Source organism: Pipra filicauda, unplaced genomic scaffold (assembly GCF_003945595.2).
Source record: "Pipra filicauda isolate LSUMZ 115617 unplaced genomic scaffold, ASM394559v2 scaffold9_size5747161_pilon, whole genome shotgun sequence".
Taxonomy (NCBI): Eukaryota; Metazoa; Chordata; class Aves; order Passeriformes; family Pipridae; genus Pipra; species Pipra filicauda.
The window spans coordinates 2,367,909-2,380,494 of NW_024105198.1; the positions used below are offsets into that span (position 1 = coordinate 2,367,909).

At 58.1% G+C, this 12,586-nt stretch overlaps 1 protein-coding gene across 1 annotated transcript; it reads right to left on the bottom strand.

Annotated features, from left to right (window-relative positions):
• Positions 1–230: 230 nt before the first annotated feature.
• ARR3 (arrestin 3) lies at positions 231–8,563 on the bottom strand. The gene is made up of 17 exons (XM_027724990.2): positions 8,521–8,563; positions 6,901–6,945; positions 6,408–6,438; positions 6,039–6,099; positions 5,634–5,678; positions 5,128–5,327; positions 4,958–5,017; positions 4,659–4,726; positions 4,235–4,370; positions 4,065–4,149; positions 3,867–3,939; positions 3,224–3,361; positions 2,679–2,762; positions 2,377–2,400; positions 2,247–2,299; positions 1,612–1,621; positions 231–685 (listed from the first exon to the last, which is right to left on the bottom strand). The coding sequence occupies exons 2-17, from the start codon at positions 6,915–6,917 to the stop codon at positions 589–591; spliced, it is 1,182 nt and encodes a 393-aa protein (XP_027580791.1). The 5' UTR covers positions 6,918–6,945; positions 8,521–8,563; the 3' UTR covers positions 231–588.
• Between the last annotated feature and the right edge of the window lie 4,023 nt (positions 8,564–12,586).

A 12,586-nucleotide genomic window follows, 5' to 3' on the forward strand; every position in this document is an offset into this window, starting at 1 on the left:
GTACTGGGGAGGGCACCCAGGCTGTACTGGGATGACCTCGGCTGTACCACAGATGCACCTGGGCTGTACCAGAGATGGGCCTGGCTTGTACCTGCTATACTGGGGACCTGGACAGGAACAGGTTCCCTGGGTCCTGCAGTGCCTCAGCCCCCCACAGCCCCTGCCCCAAAGGCTCAGACTCCCCCCCAGCCCTGGGTGGCCCCCCCGCCCCCGCAGCACAACACGGAGCCTGCACCGGGCACCGGGTGGGTTTATTGAGATCAGTGTCACAGAGCTGGGCACAGCTGGGCAGGTGACAGATGTGTGGGTGACATGCTCGGCCGGGGCCACCACACCCACCCTGTCCCTGTCCCCTCGCTGGCACCATGGGAACAGGGAGCACCGGGGGGCTTTCCAGCATGGCAGCACCAGGATGAGGTGCAGCAGCTCCTGCCACCACTACCAGGGCTTGGAGGGGGTGCCAGGAGCCCGGGGAGGGGGCACCTATGGGGACTGTGAGGGGCTGAGGGGCTGCACCGTGTGGGCACAGCGGGGAACGCTACGGGCAGCTACGTCCCAAACCAGGGACGGCCGTGTGGGACCAGCAGCTTAACCCTCCTTCTCGGCTTCCTCCTTCTCATCTTCATCGTCCTTCTCTCCCTTGAGCTTCTGGCGAGCAAATTCCTCGATGACAATGTCCTCCTCACTGGAAGGCAGAGCAGAGCACGGTGAGAACACGGGATGCACCAGAGTGAGGAGGGGAAATCCCTGCTGGCCCCCAGACCCTGCTCCTACTGGGGACAACACGGTGGTCAGCCTGTCCTCATCACCCCACAGGGAACACTCAGGTCACTGTGAGCCTGAGCCCAGCACACAAACCCAGGCCCCATCACTGGCTCCACTGTGAGCCTGTGTGGCCTGAGGAGCTGGGCCTGCAACTTCTGGTGTTTTTCAGGGCAACATTTTGCATTGTCAAGGGAAAAAATGGAAGGAAAATAAATGAAAGTGGTGACAAAGAGCTGAGCTACTTCCTTGAGAAAGGCAAATGGCAGGTGACAGTGAGGGAGAGCCACAAAGTGAAAAGTGGGGGAGGAAAACAGAAAAAAAGAGTCAGCAAAAGTGATTCCAAAAGCTTGGGAATGTGAAATGACTTGGCAAATCCTACAGGAAGCCATGATGGGGATAGGCCAAGAGGTTTGCTCCACTGGAAATTTAAATATCCTTGCTGAGCTGGGAAAGGGACAGTGTGAAAGAGGTTGGTGTGACAGCCTGCAGTGCTCGTGTCCCATTGCAGGGTGGAACCAGACACAAAACCTTTGGGGTTTTACAAGCCAGGGCTGTGGCTGCCAGGAATGGGTTTGACATGCTGTGGCTTCCCAGAGGGAAGCAGCCCCAGCTGTGGCTTCAGCTGGAATAAGATGATATGGTGGGAGGACAAGAGGTCTCTGGTGCTGGGGAGCATTTAGGAGCACAGGGATGTGACTTCCAGCAGTTGAGGGACCTCAGTGTGGGGATCAAGGCCATGGGGACACTGTGTCCAGCGGTGGCACTTGTGGCTGGAAGAGCATTGCCAGCTGCTTCTGACAGGGACAGATCTGTGTAGTTGATGTGTTAGAGGGAACATCTCTTTACCTTATCTTAGCTGTAGTCCAGTGATAAGCACAGCATGGGGAGAAAGGGATGGGGAAAGAGAGAGACGTGCAGGTTAGTACAGAAAAGACAGACCAGCTAACAGCTCCCCTTAATGCCTGGGTGTTTTTGTGGAAAGAGGGATGCTGGGAAGGGTGCTTTGGGGAGAACTGCTCCCACACCACTCTGTGAAAGAGGGTGGGTGCAGCCCAGCTGGACAGCTGTGCCCATCCCACAGGAGAACTGCTCCCACCCTGCTCCAGGACACAGGGTGGGTGCAGCCCAGCTGGACAGCTGTGCCCATCCCACAGGAGAACTGCTCCCACCCTGCTCCAGGACACAGGGTGGGTGCAGCCCAGCTGGACAGCTGTGCCCATCCCACGGGAGAACTGCTCCCACCCTGCTCCAGGACACAGGGTGGGTGCAGCCCAGCTGGACAGCTGTGCCCATCCCACGGGAGAACTGCTCCCACCCTGCTCCAGGACACAGGGTGGGTGCAGCCCAGCTGTGCCCCCCCCAGCCAGGGCAGAGCAGGGCCCTTTGCACAGGCTGTATCAGGGTTGCTTTCACTGGTTCCCCTCTGAACCAGAGCTGCCCCTTCCTCCCCATGTTTTGGCAGCATCCCACACTCTACTTACACTCATCAGGCTTGGGGTGCATGAGGATGACGGGCATCTCGACACCGACATCGCTGGAAGGAAAGCACCTCTGTCAATGATCCCACCCAGAACCACACCGTGCCCGGCCCCACAGGCAGCTCCCCCTTACCTGGAAGTGAGATCCCCCAGGATCCTGTGGCAGCAGGAGAGAAGGCACAGAAATCAACCAAGGCAGAGGAGGGGAGGTGTTAGACTTTGTTTTATAATAGGACAGAAGGTGATTGACAGTAGGGGTGATGGGGCCAGAGAGGTGGGAGTCAGAGAGCAGCCCACTGCCCCACAGACCAGGGGAGCAGGGCAGGGGCGAGGGGGCCCATGGTCTGAGTCCCCTCTCCATCTCCCTGGAGGTGCAAGATCCCCCAGCACAGCCCGAGGGGACAGTCCCTGATCCCCGTGCCCACAGAGCCTTACCCTCCTCGGGACACCATCAGGTTGACCTTCACTTTGTAGGACACCAGGATGCCCAGCACCTCCTTGTCCATGCCGGGTCTCAGGCTAGGAGGAAGGCAGAGAGGAGCAGTGAGGGGGCAGTGCTGCCCACAGGTCCCATCCACACCCCCCACAGCAGCTCTCAGGGCTGTATCCATGTCCCCTCTACGTGTGGGATTTAGCAGGAGAGGACAACAGGAAAAGAGAGGGGAGGGCAGAGCACTTGGCTGAAGCCACAGTGCAGTTTCTGGAAGCTTCTTGAACTGCCTGAGCTGGGATTTACTTCCAAGACAAGATCCAACTCTGCAAAGAGATCCAGCAGCTTTGGACAGTGTTGGGACTGGGAGGCTGCATCTCTCCTACAGGATGGAGAGGTGGGTCTGTGTCACAAAATCCCTAAGTTTTCCAGCTGGGCGGGGTGGGCTCAGGCACAGGAGGTGTGGGGGACCCTCACAGGGAGCCCAGAGCACCCTGAGCAGTGGGAAGCTGTAGGAGTGGGGAGCAGGGGGACCCCATCCAGCTCTCACATGGTGGTGGAGGCCAAGTTGGTGTCCTCGTGCTTGAGCTTCCCATCGAGAGCGAGGCCTCGCTTCTGGCGGTTGGCCGAGAGCAGGGGGGTCACGGAGTACGTTTTGGAGAAGGTGGAGTTGGCTGCCACAGTCTCACTGGAAGGAGTGGGAGAGGAGGGCTCAGAGCCAGCACCAGCCTGGGGGGTGCTCAGCATCACCCCAGTCACCTGTGCAGAGCCAGCCTCCCCGCCCTCCCCACGCAGCTGCCAGGGCCTGTTTCCTCCTTTCATTCCCCCCCACAACCACTTCTTTTTTTCTCCCTCCAGCCTTTGCTCCATCCCTCCTCGTTCTCTGGGGTGAAGAGGCTGTGGCTGCCCTCAGAAATGCAAAGTGAGGAGACGAAGAAGCCAGGGGGCAGCTGTGCAACTTCCCCAGGGACCTTCCTGGCCACCATCAGCTTGTGCTGGGGCCACAGGGGCCACGGCCTTCCCTCTCCTCTGCTTCCTCTGCACCTGCTCTTCTAACCCTGATATTTTTGCTGCTTGGTGTAAAACTGTCTCCCACACCCCTTCTCCCCATCCCCCTCCCATCCTCCTCCTCCTCCTTTCTCTTCCTCCCTCTGGCTGAGATGCCACATCACCTCCAGCCCCTTTTTCCTTACTTTATCTCCTCGGTGCACACAGTCTTTGTGTATTTATCCAGGGAATAGAGGACCACATCTGTGATCTGATCCACTGAGGGGACACAAGAGAGAGCCATGTTGGTGGCGTGGCAGAGGCACAGACACACCGTTCCCCTCTCTGACAGGGAGACTGGGATGTGGTGGGTGCCAGGATGTGCCCCTTGTGCCCCCTCTCACCTGAGATCTTAATTTTCTTCACCATCTTGTTGGTGGTGTTGTTGATGTTGACGGTCACATTGATGGGCTCTCCATGGTAGTAGATCTGCAGAGGGAAGAGGTTTGGTTACATGGTTACCCTGCTCCCCATTCCCGGGGTGGCACGAAGCAGGGGACAGCTCCCTACCGACCTCCTTATCCAGGGAAGCCTCGAGGTGCAGAGGCTTGTCTGACATCATGAACTGCCGGGTGGTCTCCGCCTTCGGGGACGGCCCCGTCTGTGTCGGGGCGAACTGCACCTTGCGGATGATGAGGCGCGCGGAGTTCCTGCGGGATGGGAGGGCTCACCCCCAGTGTCCCACCGGGGGCACGTCCACACCACCTTCCAGGGGTCACAGTGACAGTCACAGTGTCTCCAGCCAAAGGGTGCACATTGCAACCTGCTCTTAGGACGTGACGTGGGGCCATTGCCCCTATTTCGGGCAGAATACCCCACCCAAACATGGCACAAGCTGACAGCAGGCCCTTGGCTTGGCCTCTACGCTGGTCACCCCGAAAAGAACCCGTGGTTCAGTTTTAGGGCTGTGGGGCAGAAAAGGCATCCCTTGAAAATACCTTTTGTGAATTTTCTCCTCCAGATTTTCAGCACAAAATCCCTTCACCTCGAAGTCCACACCGCAGGCCTGGGGGAACACGTGTGGTCACTGAGCAGGAGAGGCTTGGAGCTGCCTGAGGTTTAGGTTCCTTCCCCTGGAGATCCTGGTGCTGACTCCAGCCATCCTTCCTCCCCACCCCTCATCCCACAGGCCATGTCCCCATGAAAGAGAAACAGCTCTCATTTTTAGCACCTCACAATTTAACCCCCTGCCAGGGAGGAGAGGTCCAGGGGACACGGGTTAGGGACAGCAGCTCACCTTTCCCTCATCATCTGGCCCAGGCTGGAGGCTGATGGAGCAGGGCAGGTTGGTGGCAATCTGGGCAGAACAGGGAAAGAGAGAAGAAAGGAAATAAAGAGCATGCCCAGAGATAAATCCCAGTGCACTCCATGGGGGAGCATGGCCAGGAAGAGCTGAGCAGCCCCTACCTCGAAGGTGAAGGGGTAGGCATTCTCCCCGAGCTTCTTCAGCAGCTTGTCCTGCATGGGTGTGAGGGTTTTGGGGGCCTGGTCCGGCACGGGTGGGAAGATCTGGACGGTCTGGACCCAGATGTCCTTCCTGAAGGTCAACCCGATCACGTCCAGGTCATCGCGGCCGTAGCGGAAGGCGCAGGTCAGGGTCACGTACACTGAGAGGGGTCAGGGAAGGGTGGGGTGGAGGGGAGGCATGGCGGGGAGGGGGTGGGTAGGCAGGAAAGAAAGAAAAACTATGTTAATAACCCTTCAGCAGAAACGTGACTGTTACCAGGAGCTGGGCCTCGGGCACTAAATATAAAACCAACAGGGTTCCTCCTGCCTTTGTGCTGCTGCAGCCCTGCTGTCCAACGAGCTGTAAACACACTGCAGCTCTAACCTGAGCACAGCCCCAGGTCACTGGTGAGCTTTGAACAGGTTTCCACCCGTCCCCTCATTCCCTGTGGTTTCTGTATCAATACCTTTCCTGTCCTTCAGGTACTCTGGGTCGATCAGGCAGACACCATCTGCAAACAAGCAGAGAAGGAACAGTGAGCTCACCCACACGGGAAGATTCTTCCTAAAACACAGCGTTTTAAACTCAAATAATCCACTTTTCAGCTGAAAGGTGACCAAGGGGAGCTGCTGGTCAGGGGATGGTGATGCCTCCTCCAGCATCTCCCCCAGCAGCATGGCTGGGTTGTTTCACAAAGGGACTTTGTTCCTTTCCCCACCATTTTTCTTAAAGGTATTTGCAGGAAAACAGGATGTTTGCTCCTTCTGCTCCAGTGGAAAGCAGAGATAAGCAGACATCTGCACGGAGACCAGTGTTCCTGGCCTCTCCCTGCCTGTGCTTCCACCTGTGTGCTGGGCACAGACCTACTCACCTACAGATTCCACTGAGTCCACGTTATCCACAAAGTCTCTCTTCCCCAGGTAGATGGAAAGCTGGAGGGAAAGGAGGAAGCAGGTTAGTATTTGCCATGGTCCCAAATTTTGTAGCCCTGAGTTGTGTCGTGGGGCTCAATACCGTGTTGGACCAGACATTGCAGTTAAGGGGTCACATCAGGGTATTTTTTAATTTCTGTTTTGAAAAATGAGTCCTGCAGTGGCATCGTGGCAGGTCTGGCAGGAATCAGTCTGATCTCAAAGGGAAGGGAGACCCAGCCTGGGTCCTAGGGGCAGATTCTCCCTGGAGAATCCCAGGACAGGCTGTCCCTGGGCTGACCACGCCTGGGGACAGGCCATGGACTCACCTTGGTGTTGGGGCTGGTCTTCTTGAACACCCTGTGGAGAAAACAGAGACAGATATTTGGGAATGCCCTGGACAAGGCTGGGTGGGGCACAGCCCACTCCCAGGGCAGGGAGATGGGGGTTTCCCCGCAAATGTGCTGCACCACCAAGAGCTACCCCAGACCCTGCTTGGGGTGTCCTGTCCCCCAGGAATTCAGTGTCCTGTGAATTCAGAGCCAAACCCCCACCCAGGGGATGTTGTGCTCCTGAGCTTGGGGTGACCATGGAGGAGGGGGTGGATTTGCTGTGTCTTAAGGGTAAGTGAGAAGACCCAACAGGAATTAAAAAGAGAAGGGGCTTTCCTGGCTCCATGACAGCCCCTGCTGTGATTCCACATTCCAGCCCATGGGAGCAGTGGGTGGGGAGAGCAGGGGGGACTCTTTCTCCCTCTGCTGCTGCCCTGCAGGGCCCTGCTCCATCCCAATTATTAATAAATAAATAAATAAAGACACTTACTTTGCTCCTTGTGCCATTTTCAGTCAGCAGCTGCACAGGTGGGATCTGTGGGGAGAGATGAGGAGAGGTCTGGGTGAGGAGGTGGGGAAGGGGTAGCCCCCAGCCATTGCCTCCAGCAGGACACATCCCCCACACCCCAACAAACTGCAGAGCCCTCAGGACATGGCACTGCTGGGCCTGTCCCCTTTGCAGAGCTCAGGAGCTCCAGGTTCAGTGGGGGCTGCCCAGCTTTGGGGTGGCACAAGGGAGCAGCAGGGCCGAGCCAGCCCCTTGTCCCTGGCCAAAAAGGTGGTGGAGAGAAGGTGAGAGAGAAAAAGGGAGAGTGGTGTCCCAGAAATCAAAGTGAAAGAGTAGGCTTATATTAGATTTAGGAAAATATTCTTTACTGGGAGAGTGGTGAGGCACTGGAACAAATTGCTGAGAGAAGTTGTGGCTACCCCAGCCCTGGAAGCGTCAAAGGCCAGGTTGGACGGGGTTTGGAGGAACCTGGCATAGCGGAAGGTGTTCCTGCCCATGGCAGGGGGTGGAGTGAGAAGGTCTTTAAGGTCCCTTTCAACCCAAAGCATTCTGTGATTCCTCTAAAATAGGAGGCACAGGGGTTACTCCCAGTGGAGCAGGTTCAGGGCTGGGAAAGGCAAGCAAATGAACAAAAGGCCTTACAGAGTTTCATGAATTTTTCCTGTCTGCAGGAAATTGGCTGCCATGGCTTAACAGCAGGAACAGGCTCGTTTCGTCCTGTCACTCATGGGAAAAGGAGGAAACCACAGGGAGAGAGGTCAAGGGAAGCTTAATTGCCCTGTGGAAAGAGGGGTCTCGAGGCACAAGGTCCCTCCATCCCCATGCCTTCACGCTGGGAGTGTGGCAGGGGCTGCCCAGCCCTTCCCAGCTGCTCCCTGTGTCCTGCTCTCTCCTGCCCGGTGTCCAGGATGAATCCGTAAATATCACATGGATCACCAGCCAATTCACCAGGATAATGGGTGGGATGAGCTCAGCTTCTTAAAGTTAGGCAGCTCTGACATGAGCAGAGCTTAATCCCTGGCAGGATGTTAAGTCCCAGGGGCACGTGGACAGAGTTGCCTCTGTAAATAAGCACAGGGATGCTGGTGAGAGAGAAGGCGTTGATATGGTCGGAGGAGATGATCTTCTTTGCCATGGGAAGACAAGGGAGTAGTCCCAAGCTCAGGATCTTTGATGCCCCTGGGTGCTGTGGGATGTGAAGCTCAGGAATCCTCACCTGCAGGGTTTCTTGGGCAGCAGCAGGAGAAGGTGGGAAGGGAGCGAGAGCAGAGATCTCAAACCTCTCCAGACCCCGGGAATTGGGGATGAGATAATGAAAGGTGGAGGAGAGGAGAGCTGAACTCCTCCTCTGCACCTCCCAGGCCCCAGAGAAGGGATTCAAACCCCTCCTAGTTTTGGCTAAGCTCTTGCACACCACTACCCCACCCCTCCACCCGTGCCCTCTGGCTTGGCCATGCTGAAATCCTTTTCATTTTTCCCAATTCAGCCCCAAACCACCCTCCTTCCACAGTCCAGCACCAATGTCCCCGCCCCGAGTGTTTTCCAAAACTCTGAACCCTGAAGCACTGGTAGGGCCTGGGCAGCAGAGCAGGCAGCACTCACCTGGCAGGTGGATGGACAGACAGACACTCTCTTCTTCCTCTGCCGGCACGTCCCAGTGCCACCCAGTCACTACGGGCTGCTCGCAGTCCTGCAGCTTCTTATATCCCCCTTGGCTGTCCCTCCCCTGGCATCTGATCTCGCCCACTCAGCCTTGGCTGGGGATGCAGGGGGTGTGTGTCTGTGTGTGAGTGTGGGAGAGGTACTTTCGGGAAGAATCCTATTAGTTGATTAACTGGGGAGACGCTTCGCGAGTAAGAGTGGGCTAAAAATACTCTGCTGCTGGAGCCCTGGGAAAGCAGCTTATGGGGATTGGCAAAGGGCTTAGGAGCAAGGTGATGGTAATTGAGGTGGAAGCTCTGGTCCTGGTGAGAAGGGGTGCAGGTTCCCACAGGGGCTCTCTACAGCTGCTCCCATGGCAAGTGGAGCTGGGCCAGCCCTGGGCACGAAGGTGGATGGAGATGGCAGAGGGGAGTGAGGGACCTTCCCGATGTTCTCCCTCTCTTACAAACTTTCCTGGCTGGATAACAGACGGATGGAGGTACAAACAGCTTCCTGCATGACCAATGTGCCCATGAGGTTGGTCACCTAGAGATGACCTGCCATGGTCCAAGGCACATGGGACACCCTTGCCATGGGGTACAAGATGTTGGGGTGAAGGCCTTGGCAGGATTCCCCCTCCCTGAATCACCAGGTAAGGACCAGCCACCCCTGGTGTTGCAACCACTTGTCCCCCAGCATGACCTGCTCAGCCCTGGTCATTTCATAACACCACAGGCTGGCCTCGCCTGACCCAATTAACACATCATTAATTCAAGGTTTGCAAAGCACAGAGTGGCTCTGCCTTACAGCTGCCGGGAGAGCAGCATTCCCACAGCCAGCCTGCAGTGTGGGATCCCCTTCCCATGGGGATGGCTGCAGGATGCTGCCCCGGGCTGGCTCTTGGGATGGGCCATAGATCCCAAGGATGGCCTAGGGCAGCTGCAAACTCCTCCAGCAAGGCCCCACCCATCCTCCTCTCCTCCAGCATCCCTCAAACCCTTCCTTGCTCACCCATATGCTTTGCCTTGGGGGTGCACTTTGTTCTGGCTCAGCCTCCAGAGCTAAGCACTGAGGTCAGGATGTCCCTGCTCACTGCTGTACCACCATCCCAGAGCTGCCAGCAACCTCCTCCCAGCAGCCTGGATCAGCTCAACAACCTTCATCACCTGGGTACCAACTCCTCCCTAACACAGCCCACCTGTGCCCCGAGCCCTTTGGGCCACTAGCAGCCACTGAGAGCCACCAGGAGCCACCATGGCATGGCAGCCCTTCTGCCAAGGCTTTATCTGCCCGCACACGTTCCCTGGGGCCGGGACTTGTGATCTCTAATTGCACACAGGAGAGCTGCTTAAGGTGCAGATTAACGGGTGCTATTTCTGCCACAGTCAGGGGGACACATGAACTGTGACCTTCATGCTACAGGGTGAAAGAGGAGGAGGAGGAGGCAGCCCCACCTGGACACCCGCTGCCCAGCCATGGCCTGGGGCACCTAATGCTGAACTCTGTGTTTGTGGCTCCTTGTTACACTCCCAGGAAGGGCCCTGTGCCCAGTGCTGCTCTCCTGCAGCTGTAGGGTCTGTCCAACATGGCAAGGGTGGACAGCAGAGTTCATTGTGGATGGCTTCAGCTCACCTGAGTCCCAACTGCATGGATTCAGCCTTCCCCAAGTTGGGGGACAGATATTTCCCCTCCCCAAAACAGGGGTGAGGTGGACAGAGACCACATCCCTTCCCACATTTGCACCGAGCTCCAAACCAAGTGCTAGGGAAGGAAACAGTGTTATAAATAATAGGGAAATGAGAGAGGCCTTCTTCCTTTTTCATGTGTATGTAATAAATGGCCAAATGTTCCTCTCATCTGCCTCATCCCACCATCCCTGCAGGTCCATGTGGTGCATGAGGCACAGCTCAGCCACTTCCAAAGGGGCATGACACCAGGGACATGGGGCTGGTGAAACATGCGGGGGCCTGACTTCATCCCTGTCTCCCAATGGATGGTGCCCTGGAATGTCCTGCCCCACCAGAGAAGGCCCCTGTGTCCGTAGGGTCTGCCCTCCGAAGGGGGCCTGGGTGCAGAAATCTGGCACTGATCCCACATTGCCTTCCCAACTACACCTGTGCCCAGGGGCTGGCAGAGCTCCCCGGGTGCCGGGGCCTCTGGCACTGTGCACGGCAGCCACCTTACATAAACACTCACAGCAGGCACTGCTGATTTCCCAAAGCCCCTCAGAGCTCCAGGGCTTCCTCCCCTGATCCGGATTAGGAGGCGTGGATGGCATTAGTCGAAGACAGGCATCTCCGTGGCTGCGGGAATTACTGACGCGCTGTTAAGTAACCGGAGGGAGCAGCGCCGGCGGGATGGGGCCTCTGGTGGGATGGGGCCCCTGGCAGGATGGGGGTATCCAGCAGGGTGAGGGGCTCCAGCCGCTGTCCCTGCACAAACCCACCACCACTGTGTGTCCCCAAGGCAGGTGCTGGCGAGAGATGCACCTGCTGCTGCATGGCCCAGAGCCGCCAGCCCAAAGTCAAGAGGCTGGCCCGACTTCTTGGTGGCCTGGCCACAGGTTCCTCTCGAGGCTGGGAATCCAGGAGGAAGCCTCAAGGGGCTTTTGGCACGTCTGCACTGGTGGCTGGGGCAGGAGGTGGTGGGCGACAGTCCCTTTGCATTGGCTCGTGGCTGCAGGGATCAGTTTGGGATGCCGAGGGTGGCGGATGGCCAGGAGAGTGGCTTGGCACAGCACTCTATCCTCATCCTTATCCTCCTCCAGCAGGAACCTGCTGCCCCCTCTCCCCCCCAGCAGCCGTGGTGCTGCCAGGCACTTGGGCAGCAGACGGCGGCTGCTGCTCATCTGTAATTAATTGGTGCTAATCAGCCTGTGCAGTTCAATCCGCCGCACGTGTGGCCGCTCGCTCCTGGCCACGAGGAGCAAAACTCCGGGGCTGCACCAGGACCTGTGGGGAGCCCCAGTGTTGTCTGCAGCCCTGTCCCACTGGCAAAATCCTCTCCTTCCCGGCCCCTTCCTGGAAGTCCCAGAACCCCAATTCCCTTCTGCCTGCAGGCAAGGCAGGTGGAGTGACATGAGTGCCATCATGGGTGCCTGGTGCCCACAGTAGCTCCATCTCCACACAGTGACCACCTCAGTCCCTGCACACATGCTCACCTACCCACCACCCCAAACACATTTCAGGGGCTTCCTGCTGTCCTACGCCATTGGCAGTCCCTTCTCCCAAGGTCCTGCCTGAGGGATGTGGCTCTGCCTCATCCATCATCCTTGAGGAGAAAGCACAGCAGGAGCAGGCTGGAGGCACTCCAGGAGTGGCCCTGCTGCCCCTGCCATGCTCAGCCTGCAGGGCTGTGGCTTCCCGTGGTAGCAGGGCTGGAGCAGGAGGAGGGGCGAGGAGGAGGAAGAGAAGGAGGAAGAGAGCAGCCACAGAGTGAGAGGCACAGGGCACCGAGCAGGTGGGCCCAGCCAGTGGGACTGGGGGCATCAGTGTGGGCATTGGCTCCATGATGCCACCCCAATGGACAGCGTGATGGACAGGGAGCTGCTGTGACCCACCGGAGGGAGCCCAGAGAGGCCAGTGCAGCATCACGGTTCTGCTGCTGCTTGGCTGCACCTGAAAAGTTCAGCTCACTGCCCACAGCACCCTACAGGAACCCCGGGAGTCCCCACGGCGTCTGAGAGGGACGGTGAGTGTGGGGGGTGGCATCAGACCCCTGTGTGCCCCCGGGGCACCAGCATGGCCTGTCCTCGCCACACACCGGGGCAGGATGGTGGCCCCAGGCTGCTCCCCCATGGGACTGATCCTCCCACTGACCTGCCCCTGTGCTCCCTGCAGGCTGGAGCCTCCGCCATGAGGATTATCCAGACTCCCAGCCTCCACCAGCTGCCGCCCTGGTCCTGCCTCTGCCACGCTGCCTGGCCGTGGGGCACTCTGTCCCCGTGAGCTTCTCCTCAGGGGCTGCTCCTCACCCGCTGGGACCTGTGGGCAGCACCGCGCTTGGGGACCGAGGGACCCCCACAGCA